Source organism: Artibeus jamaicensis, unplaced genomic scaffold (assembly GCF_021234435.1).
Source record: "Artibeus jamaicensis isolate MK-2021 breed Jamaican fruit bat unplaced genomic scaffold, CSHL_Jam_final contig_851, whole genome shotgun sequence".
Taxonomy (NCBI): Eukaryota; Metazoa; Chordata; class Mammalia; order Chiroptera; family Phyllostomidae; genus Artibeus; species Artibeus jamaicensis.
Window position 1 is genome coordinate 11,446,586 of NW_026521986.1, and position 12,555 is coordinate 11,459,140.

At 45.4% G+C, this 12,555-nt stretch overlaps 1 protein-coding gene across 13 annotated transcripts in view; it reads left to right on the forward strand.

Moving 5' to 3' along the window:
- The window catches only part of SIPA1L1 (signal induced proliferation associated 1 like 1), a 330,234-nt gene that overhangs the window by 291,946 nt on the left and 25,733 nt on the right, over positions 1-12,555 (forward strand). For all 13 annotated transcript variants that reach the window (XM_037127445.2, XM_037127433.2, XM_037127485.2 and 10 more), the window contains one exon: positions 2,343-2,785. In XM_037127445.2, the coding sequence (XP_036983340.2) occupies positions 2,343-2,785 (443 nt within the window). The remainder of the gene's footprint in view (positions 1-2,342; positions 2,786-12,555) is intronic.

Genomic DNA, 12,555 nt, shown 5'->3' on the forward strand with positions numbered 1-12,555 from the left:
GGCTGGGCAGAGATTCGCCGATGCAGCGTGGTGTTTTCACAGTGCTGCTAGCAATCGAAACATTGCCCCAGTCAGTCTGTCCATTTCCTCACCTCATTAATAATCTTTATATTGATTACATGGTAAAATAATTTTTTGGATAGGTTGAGTTAGAGAAAATATCTTCTTAAAATTAATTTCACCTGTTTCTCTTTACTTTTTAAAATTTGGCCACTAGAAAATTTAAAATTACAAAGCTGGTTCAGGTCATATTTCTGCAGGAAAGAAATGTGCTTAAACCCTCTCACACATTTCAACGCGGACCTGCTGCCTGCGAGGTGCTCCATGGCTACACGTGGCTGGGGCCTGTCCAGACACGGGACCGAGGCAGCTCTGCCCAAATAAAACAGACAAAAGGCCTGTAATGCAGAAGCTACTGAGGGAAAACTGGAGTTGCCTCGGTGGTGCAACTGGGATTGATTCTTGTTTAAAGAGAAGAGATCTTTATTTTTCCACTTTGGGGTGGAGCTTGGGGATCCTCCTCCTTCCTCCACCCACAGTGCATGCGCCCCCCTCTCTCTTTCTCTCTCTCTCCCCCCTTTCCTCCCCTTTCCGCCCCTCCTCCCTCCCTCCCTTCCCTCCCTCATTCCCTTCTGCCTCTCCTAGTTTCTCTTAATCCCTACTCTGTATTGGGACTTTCTGCTGCCATCTAATTTATTCAGATAGCTTCAGAAATCTTATTTCTTTGGTAAACTATAAAATGTTCTTTCTAAGTAACTTAAGGCATTGTATAGAAAGGGTCATGTACTCATTTTACTAATCGAGATACAATTCACATACCATAGTATTCACTCATTTAAAGTGTACAGTTTAGTGGTTTTTAATATCACAGAGTTGTGCGACGAGCACCAAGACCCAACTCTGGAGACTCGTATCACCCCCCAAAACCCTGCATCCTTAGTCAGTCCCCGGCCTCTTCCCATCTCCTCCAAGGTCTTGACAACCATTAGTCTGTTTTCTGTCTCTGTCGAAGTGCCTGTTCTGGACATTTCACCTGAGTGGAGTAGAACACATGGCCTTTAATGTCTGGCTTCTTTCATGTAGTTCCACATAATGTTTCCAAGGTTCCTGCGTGTTGTGATGTGTGTCAGCTCTTCATTTCTTTGTGCAACTGAACAGTCCTCCATTGTCTAGAAATACCGTGTTTCCTTGTCTGCTTGTCCGTGAGCAGGCACGTGGGCGGTTCCTCCTTTTTGGCTGGTACGAATAACACCGCAGGGAACATTCGGGGTGGGGGGGGGTTCTTGTGTCACCCCGTGTTTTCACTCCTCTGGACTGGACACTGAGAGCCGAGCTGCAGCTTTTTCCACGCAGCCGCCCCACCCCCCGGCCCCAGTGGCCGAACCAGCCATCAGTCCTGTCTGCCCTTAGAGGGCAGAGCCACCTCGAGTGTGAAGTGCTAGCTCGTCGCGGTTATGCTTTGCATTTCCTCGGTGGCCAAAGGCATCGAGTATCTTTTCACATGCCTTTTGGCCATTTGTGTAACTTCTTTGGAGAAAAGTCCATATAAATCCTTTGTTTTTTAATTAGGTTATTTGAAACAAAAGTTTTCAGTTTTGATGAAATTCAACTATCTTTTTCTTTATTTTTTGTGTGCTTTTGATGTCATGTCTAAGAAACCATTGCATAATCCAAAGTCATGAAGAGTTATACTTATGTTTTCTTCTAAGAGTTTATACTTTTCACTCTTACATTTAGGTCTTTGATCTTTTTTAGTTTATTTTTTTATATGATAAGGATCCAGCTTCATTCTTTGTGGGTATCTAGTTGTCCCGGCATGTTTCTTGAAGAGACTGTCTCCTCCACCCCGGACTGACTGGGCACCTCTGTATAAATTACACCGCTGAGTACTCCTCAGAAAGCTGACTCCTGAGTGGATGCTAATGGAAAAGGAGCTCTCTTTAGAAATAAGTCTTATATTCTGCCTTCTATGTACTCTGAGCGCAGTAGGTCTTTTCTAATTATAAGCCTTTTGGAAGTGTCATTTTTTTATTTTACAATTAAAGTATTAAAGACTAATGATGGTTTAGATTTATTTTCTGATTAAAATTATCTCAGTGCTATTTCATACTTTGGCATAAGTCAAATAATGAAAAACGGATTCTTAAAATAACACTTCCAGCACTCTCTGCCACGCACACTTCTGCAGGGGTCCATCCAGGCCCCCCCAGTCTTACGTCAGTTTGTCATCATTAGAATCTTTGCCCCGAGAACTAGACGCATGCGCAGGGTCACTCTCGTGTTTTCTCCCCGGCGCCCAAGAAGCACGACTCGCACCTGAGTCGGCCTTGCTTCCCTTGCAGTCTGACAGCCACTACTCGAGCCACTCCAGCAGCAACACGCTGTCCAGCAACGCGTCGAGTGCCCACAGCGACGAGAAGTGGTACGACGGGGACCGCACCGAATCCGAGCTCAACAGCTACAACTATCTGCAAGGCACCTCGGCCGACAGCGGCATCGACACCACCTCCTACGGCCCCAGCCATGGCAGCACCGCCTCCCTGGGGGCTGCCACGTCCTCACCTCGCTCGGGGCCAGGCAAGGAGAAAGTGGCACCCCTGTGGCACAGTTCCAGCGAAGTGATCTCCATGGTTGACCGGACTTTAGAGACGGACAGCCACGGCTTGGACCGGAAGACGGAATCCTCCCTGAGCCTGGACATCCACGGCAAGGGCCCGGCCGGCTCCGGCCCTCTGACGAGGGAGAACAGCACTTTCAGTATCAACGACGCCGCGTCCCACACAAGGTAACTGCGCTTCCCTGCCGCTTCTCCCATCCCCAGGCCGTCCCAGGCCAAGATTCAAGTTTCCAGCCTCATCCTGCTCACTCTGCTCAGGAGTGTGTGAGGAAAGGGGCTTTTCCATGCACTTACAGTTATTTTTCTTTTGTTTATTTTAAAGATTTCATTTATTTATTTTTAGAGAGAGGAGAAGGGAGGGAGAGAAACATCAGTGTGTGGTTGCCTTTCACACACCCCCAGCTGGGGACTTGGCCTGCAACCCAGGCATGTGCCCTGACGGGGAATCGAACTGGCAATTCTGTGGTTCGCAGGTCATCAGTCAATCCACTGAGCCACACCAGCCTGGGCTTTTTTTTTTTTTTTCCTTTTAGCTTTTTATTTTTAAAGATTTTATTTAAGTGACAGTTATTTTTATTTATTTAGTGCCTTTTATTTGCCACCAAAATACTTTCTTCTGCCAATCCTAATGCTTTATTTTAAACTATGAGAGAAGTTTACAGATTTAGTCTTTGTAAAGTTATCTTTGATTTTATAAAAATTTTCCTACTGTGCTCTGGAATTAGAAGAATTTTTTAATTTGGACATTCAGCTAGTGATAGAGAAAGCAGAATGGAACAGTCTTTTGAAGACATTAAAAGAAAATCTTGACCTTATTTTTTAAAGGGAGGGGTCATTTCTAAGGCTAACACAGCATTACTTACAAGGCCGAGCACAACCGTTGCTTTCCACCACGTGTCTTGCAGAGAACATGCTTTCCCCGTGTTTGCCTGGTCATTTTTTCATTAGCTGGCTCCTGACAGTAACGTATTGAAGGTGGGGGCAGACAACAGAAAAGTGTAGCTGAAGTTAGACATCCCATCTGCCTTGCAAAATAGGAAAGGACACATCCCCCTGTGTTCTGGAACAGGCAAAGTAAGTACTGTTTTTCATTTCCCCCTTTGGATTTGAGCCTAAAACCCAAAGGATAAGGTTCTTCCTTTTGGGAGGAAACACTCCATCACCATCTTTTGAGGCCTGCTGATCTTTGCGGTGGCTTCTCCTTTCACCTTTACGGTCATTGTCACTCGCTGATCAGCCCGTGTGACAGCACCTAGCCCTGCTGTCCTCTGGGCTGTTATTATTGCGTCCCGTGGGAAGATAGCAGAGAAGCCAGATTTAGTTTTACTTTTTAAATGGGAGTACAGGCAAAAAAAAATGTCAGTAAACTTCAGATAACCTTCACGAGAGAGAACATCTTTTGCTTACTTTGGCTTAACTTCATCAGTTAAATATCAGTTGTCTTGTTTCCTCTGTATTATCACTGGTAAGATTCTTGAGCGCTTCCCACCTTTTAAAATTTCTGGTCGGCCCAGCATTTTACATGTTTCTTTCTGTTTCCCACTCTCGCACTCCAGTAACAGGAAGTTTCTGTGGTGGGCCTGGGAACTGCATGATCCCCAAACAATGAACCAAGTAGCGTCAGTCCTGAGTACCAGGCAGTCAGTTACCTTTCTGCGGTCCAGGAAGTAGAGTGTTTGTGGTTGAAGTGGGTTAAGGAAGTGTTTGAAAAAGGAGAACAAAAGCTGGGCATCAAATCCCATGATAATATAATATGGAAGACTCACATGGCACAGAATTAGGACGCTGGCTGTTTCTGTCCCACCCCATTTGAGTTGAGCATAGTTCCTCTGTTTAGATTCACTCTGGTTTCTCTGGTTTCCAGTTCTTCGTTTTGAAAGGAAGATGTCTTTTTCAACAGTGGTATTCAATCTGGGGACAGATCTCTGGTCTCATTTGATGGTGGCAGGAGAAAATCAGTTGTAGAGGTCTCGTCTGGTGCAGCATCGGCATGGAGTAAGGCTGGGAGGGAAGGCTCGGCCCCCGAGGCTGCAGCACAGAGCATCGGCCATCAGCCGTGTCACCTGACAAATCAGACAGATCCCAGGGGACCTACAGAGTCCCCGCTGGGAAGCAGGCGCCTGGGATTGCATTCTCAGAAAGTGCTGACTGCAGCTGCTGACTTGGGTTCGCCTCTGAGGTCTAATTTTGGATTAGACCTCAGAGCTAATCCAAATTTTCTGCTTCAAACTGACCATGCAAAAATTATTTAACTCAGCGTGTAGAAATAACTCTTCTGTTGACAGTCAGGCTTTACTGGAGAAGAGAAGAATGTGGCCTTTCAGGGAGGGTGGCAGGGCCCCCTGCTGCTGAGGGGCTGAGTCATGTTCGTTGCTCAGCCCTGGTACAGGGGGTGCTGTGTGACTTCAGTCTGTTGGTCTTGGCAGAGGGAGCTGGATACTCAGAGCTTTCGCAGCCTTCCCTTTCTGGAGGAGAGGGGACTTGCCACCAAATGCACATTGCTAAAGAAACTAAAATCACTGAAAATTAGAGTGTTTGTGTCCTCAAGACAGGAACAGCAATTAATGTAGAGCTCTCTTGACAGTGCATAAAAGAGCTTGTACCTGGGACTTGGTGACAAAATCCAAATTACAGTGATTAAGTTCCACTGTGCATTTCTGTCGGGCTGTGTTCCTGCCCCCTCTGTCCTCTAGTCTCCCTGTTGGTGACGCAGGGGGGCGGGGGTTGGTGTTTTTTCTAGTGGCACCCCATGAGAACTGCATTAATGGTAATTACACGGGGTTGTTACATTCAGATGTCATTAAGAGAAGCCATGCACACTAACTTTCTACAATTAAAAAGCCCATTAATTGCTCTAAAGTGTCGCATCCTAGAAAAAATAATGTCTTTTCTATAAGGCCTATAAAGTTAGGAAGAGAGTTTAATTTTTTTTATTTTTGTGATGGCTGTTTTACGCTCCAGAGTTAAAGACGAATCGCACAATAAAATGATTCGTAGAAAGCACAGAAGAGGTGAAGAGAGGTCTAACTTTAGTGCTTTCTCCAGCCAGAGTTCTGGCCTTGGCCTGGGCAGCGCCACTTCACGTGGTGACCGGAGGCGCCCTTGGTCAGTGCGGTGCACAGAGCTGCAGTCCTGGTAACCAAGGGCGTTGCCGACGTGAGGAACTAGTTAAAGAAAGAGCACACAGTGTAAAGCTGGAACCCATCCTCACACCTGACACATCTCTTCAGGCCCCGATCCGACTCAAGCGTCCAGCCTTTTGCACCTGCCCTCACTGGCCGGCCATCCTACCGCCTCCCTCTTGCTTCCCGCAGGTCCCTCCGGGAGCCAGTTCGTGCCCACTTAGGGGATCACAGGCACTCGTACACCCGTAGTGCCCTCCAGTTCCAGCGGGTTCCTCACCTCAGCACCTTTGCCCAGCGTGTGCCACCGTGAATGGCAGACAGTTGCTCAGTTCATTTTGCTGAACAGAGGAGTAACTTCTTCCTTCATGTTTCTAGTTTTTGCGTAACGACTCAAGACCCCTAACCTGCAAACCATGTCACAAAGTGCACAAATCCTCAACGCCTGACTCCCAGAAAAGCACTTGCATGTGCGTTTCCGTTACATGTGTAGAAGGACCAGTATTTGCAGAGAGCTGTACCACTTTGCACAGAGATGTGTGTATGAGAATATATGCATCAAGTCCTTGCGCAACATGATTTTTTAATAAAGTCATTTCCATGTAAGATTTTTTTTAATCTGCAAAATACAGGGACTGGCACAAATAACACCCCCTTTTTATTAGAAAATCTTTTATTACAAAATCATAAGCATGTAATTCTGCAACATAACAATATCACACTCAAGCACACCATATGACATTTGAAGTGAAATGTTCAAATTGCTGTCCATCTCGTGGGAGACATTCACATACCCTGCCAACCACTCTCAGGCCAGCTTTCTGCCAGACCCTGTAAAATAAGGAGGGACTTCATAACAGCTTAGATGCAAATATCAGTTAATCTGGGTAGGAACGAGTGGGCAGTGTCTGAGCCTCATTAGAGGGGCCAGTGAAAGGCCAGGAGAAATGCCCCACCCACGGTTGTCAGTACAGATCCGTTTTAAGAACACGCTTTTTCTGGTTGACCTAATGAGTTAACTATTCATGCCAAAACAAAAAAACTGTATGCTTCTTCAGAGGAGAGGTAAAGAAGGGCTTCTTTACAGTTAGTTTGCATGAGCGGGAAGGCACACCTGGGGCTGCTGTGTGCCTGTGTGAGTTCCAGCCGGGCAGTTAGGTTTTATTCTCTGTCCTCTTTGGCGTCCTCCATGTGTGCCTGCCTTCTTTGTTTAGACATTATTTTGTTGTCTTTATCTTTAACGTTGCTCTCTTAAATCTCATCTTCCTGGTTCTGATTGTCAGTGACCTTGACTTTTGTTGTCAAATATTTTATTTTATTTTTAAATATTTTTTTAATTGCTGGAAGTTACTTCCCTCTCATCTGTACACGCTTTTTAAAGATTTTGTTTACTTTTTTAGAAAGAGAGGGAAGGGGGGAGAAAGGGAGAGAAACATGTGCAAGGAAAACATAGATGGGTTGTTTGTTGCCTGCCCCCTACTGGGGACCTGGCCTGCAAACCAGCCATGTGCCCTGACTGGGAATCAAACCAGTGACAACCTTTCAGTCTGCAAGCTGGGGCTCAGTCCACTGAGCCACACCAGCCAGGGCTATATTTTTTCCTTAAAGTAAGAATATGATTTTTCTAAGTTTTATGGACCAATTCAGAATTGGAAAGTGCAGCCTATAAACCACAGCTGGCAAACGCAAGGCCCGGGCCCTCCACTTGTTTTGTCCTGCCCAGCCCCTTATTTGTTTCTGGTGGCAGCACCAAGCCCCTCGCCCCTGGTTAAGGAGCAGTTACATTTACACAGTCCTAAAATTACATTCGGCCCTTTGAAGGCAACCACGAGGCTGACATGGCTCCCGGTGAAAATGAGTTTGACACCCCTGCTATAAATAGGTGAACCCAGGACTTCTCTTCTACCCAGGCAGACTCAGCTTGCCTTATGTTGATAGATCATTTTCACTGATAATTTTTGCATGTGTTCCGCACACAATTAACATTCAAGATTGCACCTGAGTTTGCTTTCGTACAGCCGAACTACAGGTGATCTGTTTTATGCTTCCTTGCCTCCATTTCTTCTAGCTTCTGGGAGTGGGTGATTATTTTATCCAGAACTAACCTCAAAGACTAAGAAACAGAACCACTGTGGTTGAAATTTCAAGTGAACATTGAGAAAATGAGACCTCTGTCAAGCCGCAAATGTCAGATTGCTTGATGTGGAACTTGCCGACAAAGTGTATCATTACTTGGTTCTGTGAAGCAGCTAATCCATTTATTCAGTCAATGTGGAAAGTCCAAATTCTCCAAATGCCATTAAATGATAAGACCAACTTGCTTCTGACAAGACAGAGAGTCTATTTCTTGTCATATTTAAACCTCCTACCATGATAAGAATTTAAAAAGAGGTGGAGGATAATCTCGAGAGATGCCACAACCTTTCTTGGTAATTTTGGTGCTGAAGTCCTCTTCCTCTTCCAACTTTTGTCCCATGTCTGCCTATCTGAAATTCCTTTAACTGCAGTTTAAATAATATACAGTTAAGAAAAAATAAATGTTTTGGGAGAGGATGCTGAGTCTAAACATGAAGATTTTTGAAGTTTAAGATTATGAAATTTGTAGGTACCAACAAGAACGCACTCGGAAACAATTTTTAAAAGGGAAGGGCACGTTGCAGTGGCCCTCCACTTCCAGGCACGTGGGGAGAGGAGTGCAGGTCCGAGCCTCAGTGCCGCTGACCAGTGAGGTGGCCTTTGGGCGGACCTGCCGTCACACCGGGCTGGTCCCTGGCCTGTAAAACAATTGTGCCTGGGCCACTTACTACATGGTTGTTTTTATGTGTTTGTTGAGAGCAAAAATAGTTACCCAATGTATTGCAAACTGTAAACGTCCTTTTAAGACAGAAGGTTTCCTGCTGTTTTTATATGTTCTCCATCAGCCACCTTCGTGCAGTTACCTAGCTACTTTTTCTCTGACAAACATGTATCTCTTTCAAGTCCTCTTTTATAGTTTTGCTTCTCATTTTCCTCCTGTGTTTTCTCTGTCTGTTTGAGGTGCCAAGCCTGGACATGACACTCTTCTCAGCTATGCCTAATAAAGTGACAATATGTATAGTCGTCTCGTTAGCTTCCTATTGAGTGGCTCGGCACTGCAGGCGTGTTCAGCTTGCTGTCCACAGTCGCCCCTGAGCTCTCTCCTGCTGCATATGCGTAGCCTCATTTCCCTTTGCTTTATGCCCCAGTGTGCTCTTGTACTTATTAACTATCCCTGTCGTAGGCAGAGAGTTTTCTTTGCTGCAGTCACTTGACTGTTCCTTTTGCCAGCTTAATCATTCCAACTTCACTTACTTCTTTTCCTCCTGATCCTGTAGAATCAGTGTCTTCTGAAGACCTCCCAAACTGTCGAGCCCAGTGCTGGGTAGAATTGGCTAGTGCAGAACCCAGTGGGAGGACACGGGCCTCCTCGGTCATTATCCTGTACATTACCTTTCATCCAGAGGCGTACTGGTTATCTGCACAAGTAACCCCAGGAAGCCCTCCCAGTCCCCTCCCCTTGGGGTTAGGCCACCAGCCAGCCTTTCCGCAGCCATTTGTCAGGTGACTAATTGCCGCTCCACTTCTCCCGAAAATGTCACTGTTAGCAGGCCCGACCTGTCTAAAATCCATCCTTCTGTGTCATCCCTGAGCAGTAGATGGCAGGTGTTTCCTTCGGTGGCTTTCCGCGCACAGAAGAGTGGCTGGCCGGTGTTCCCCACAGGAGGAGGTGGTCTCCGTGCTGATGCAAAGCAGTTTCTGGGCCCCCAGAACCTCGGCCCTTGGGGCTCAGATTTCTATCATCCAGGCTGCCCCAGCCTGTGTGGTTCATCCCTTTGCAAGGCCCACAAGCAACTGCGTGTCTCCTTTGTAAATCAGCACTGCCATGACTGGTGCCCTTTCTGCAGGTTGGTCTCCAGCATCCTTTCCCACAAAGCTTCCTAGAGTTTTCCACAGCTGGGCATGTCACATAGTCAGGCCGCAGTGCCTTTGGTTCATGGTTTCATCAGATCAAGATGAGCAATTTGGGCACATTCAAACCATCCCAGAGTCTCAGTTACCTCGTTGCCTCTCTTTTCTCTCTACGTTAGGTACCACATGTATGTGTGTGTGTCCTCCCTTCCTTTTCAAAATTCATGCTGCAGAACAACCCAGTGAATCAAAGGTCAGTCCATTTTTAGGACAGGGGAAATGCCCTATTGTTTATGTCAGGTGCAAAGCTAGTGGTCTCTTCGTGTGGAACCCAGAAACACCCTGGCTGAATTTTTAGCGGCTCCTCCAGTTTGGCCCTACTCACCATTAAACTCACTTTGGCATAATGAGAAAAGGGCAGCCACTGCTGTTGTCGCTGGTCACAGGCCTGTTGTTGGCTCATTACCTTCTCCCACAATTCCTGTGGGGACCCAGCGTGCCATAGGTGATCTTCACTCACATCAGAGATGGGGGGAGGGAGGGAGAGGAGAGGGAGAGAAACGTCAATGTGGCTGCTTCTCATTCGCCCCTGTTGGGCGACCTGGCCCACAACCCAGGCATGTGCCCTGACTGAGAATCGAACCGGCGGCCCTTTGGTTCACAGGCTGGCAGTCGATCCACTGAGCCACACCATCCAGGGCTGATGTCACCTTCTTAATCTTGACAATATGAAGTAGGATTTTGATGAAGTCACAACAATATGAATAATTCAGTGGATTTGAGTAGTGTGCACACTTGGGGGAGAGTTTGACAAAATACATAGCCCAGCACCACCCAGGTCAATTAAATTAAAATCTCTGGGGTTAGGGCCCAAGAATATGTGTTTTAAAAACTCCCAGGTGACCCTCATGTGCCTATTGGATTAGGAGCCAAGTACATATTAAAGTGCACACCTTCATGTGTTAGTCACACACATTAATGAAGTCTTTGTTTTTACCTTTGTTCCCAAATCTGATTGGTTGTTAAGCAGGACTGTCTAGATTATCACTGTTGTTACTGATCAGAAATATGCTGGCGTTTCACGTCTGGGAGCTCGTGTCAGCCTTCACGTTCACAGGTAAAACCTTATCAGGCCTGTGGTCTTACCTAAGCAATTACCCTTTTAAGAAGACACTTGCAAACCAAAGTATACTTGTAGATTTAATTTCTTGCAATAAAAGTACAGCAACATCTAGCTTTAAACACAGTATGAGTAAAATATAGTATCTTCACGCATAACTTTTCCTTACGTTTAAATGGTTGAGTAATTACTTATTTGACAGTTTCTTTCATCAAATATCATCTACCTGCAATGGTCTGGGACTACTCTCCATTCCCATATCTAGGAGTGGAGAGTACAGCAGTGAACATATCAGACGAAAATGGTAGCCCTCACAGAGCTTGCATTTAAACAAGGAGACACTGTAAAGAAGATAAACATGCTACATGTATGGTATGCTATGTAAACGCTAAAGAGAAGCTCTTTGTTCAAGTTATTTTACTCAGAGTTGACGATTCTAGCATTGTTAGATAAGGGTGCTGAGGTCAGTTTATGTCTTCAAAGAGTTTATAATCTAGTAACCTTAAATGCCTCTCAGAGAAATGATGTTTGTAATTAAATTTGGACAGGAAGGAAAGCGCTCCCGAAACTGTATATACTCTATACGTTGTGCTTTCCTTTGGCGTTTATAAGCCTCTTCTAAAACTTTCCTTATTGTGCAGTGCGCACATTTGGCCAAAACCAGCATAACTATGTTGTAAAACACGGAGGAATGATTTGTAAATTAACAGACAATGCAATCTACTTTCTATTCTCATAGCTAATTATTTCTGTTCTGGCCAAACATTTAGGCCTTGAGAGCCTTGGGGTTTTGAATGCTGATATTATCATATCAAGATACTTGTTGCTAAGAAAGACAAAAATGGGCAATTTGAATGTACCTGGGGTACAGTGGTTTTCAGAATGAGTCAGAGACTGCAGCATTAGCTGAACACACCTTAAAAGTGCAAATTCTCATGTCCCTCCACCCCTCCCAGCTCACTGAATCAGAATCCCAGGTGGGGCCCTGCCATTTCTATTTTAACCTTTATCTAGAATGTGAGAACCGGCTCTAGTAACTCTTAACACACTCACACTCATGTATGGATACTAATCCAGGCAGGTGAAGCAAGCACATGATTATCGAAGCTGAGAGATGCATGTGTTAGACCCTGATTCATTCTATTTCACTTTATTGACATCTGCTTCCGGCACTGGCTGCGGTTGAGGTGTCAGACATCTCCACATCTGTGTTATAAATGTCTATGGTGTAGGTATAGTCAGTTGAAAAATCGGCAGACCAGATTGGGTCTTGTTGCTACGTAACTAACAAATAGCCACAAGCCTGTCGTGTTGTTTTAAAGTATCCCGAAGGGTGTGCCCTCTCACCATTTCAGAAGCTTCTTCCCCCAGTGTTACTTCATGTGACTGTTGGTCTGGGTCTCTGGTGTGGCTGTCTGTGAGCTGGTCTTCCTCTACCTTTGTATCTGTCCCCACTTTCTTTTTTCCTCCTGGTTCACCTTTCCCCAGTCAGTCTCTTTCCATAAGAGAAACCTACTGTTATTTTGCTGCCATTGATCTAATGTACTGCACTTACGCAAGAGTTTTGCATTCCCTTAATTTTAAAAGCAAACAAATGGGATAATTTTTTACCAAAAGGTAAAAACCAAAGAAGATCACATTGCTGTTCAATTTATGTGAGAGATGTGAGGGGTGTTCTTCTCCTTGAGGTCCTTTTGTTTTATTTTTGTGGGTGTTTTCACTGAAGCGCAGCCTGCATGTTGAGAAAGGCGCAGGTCATGGGTGTGCAT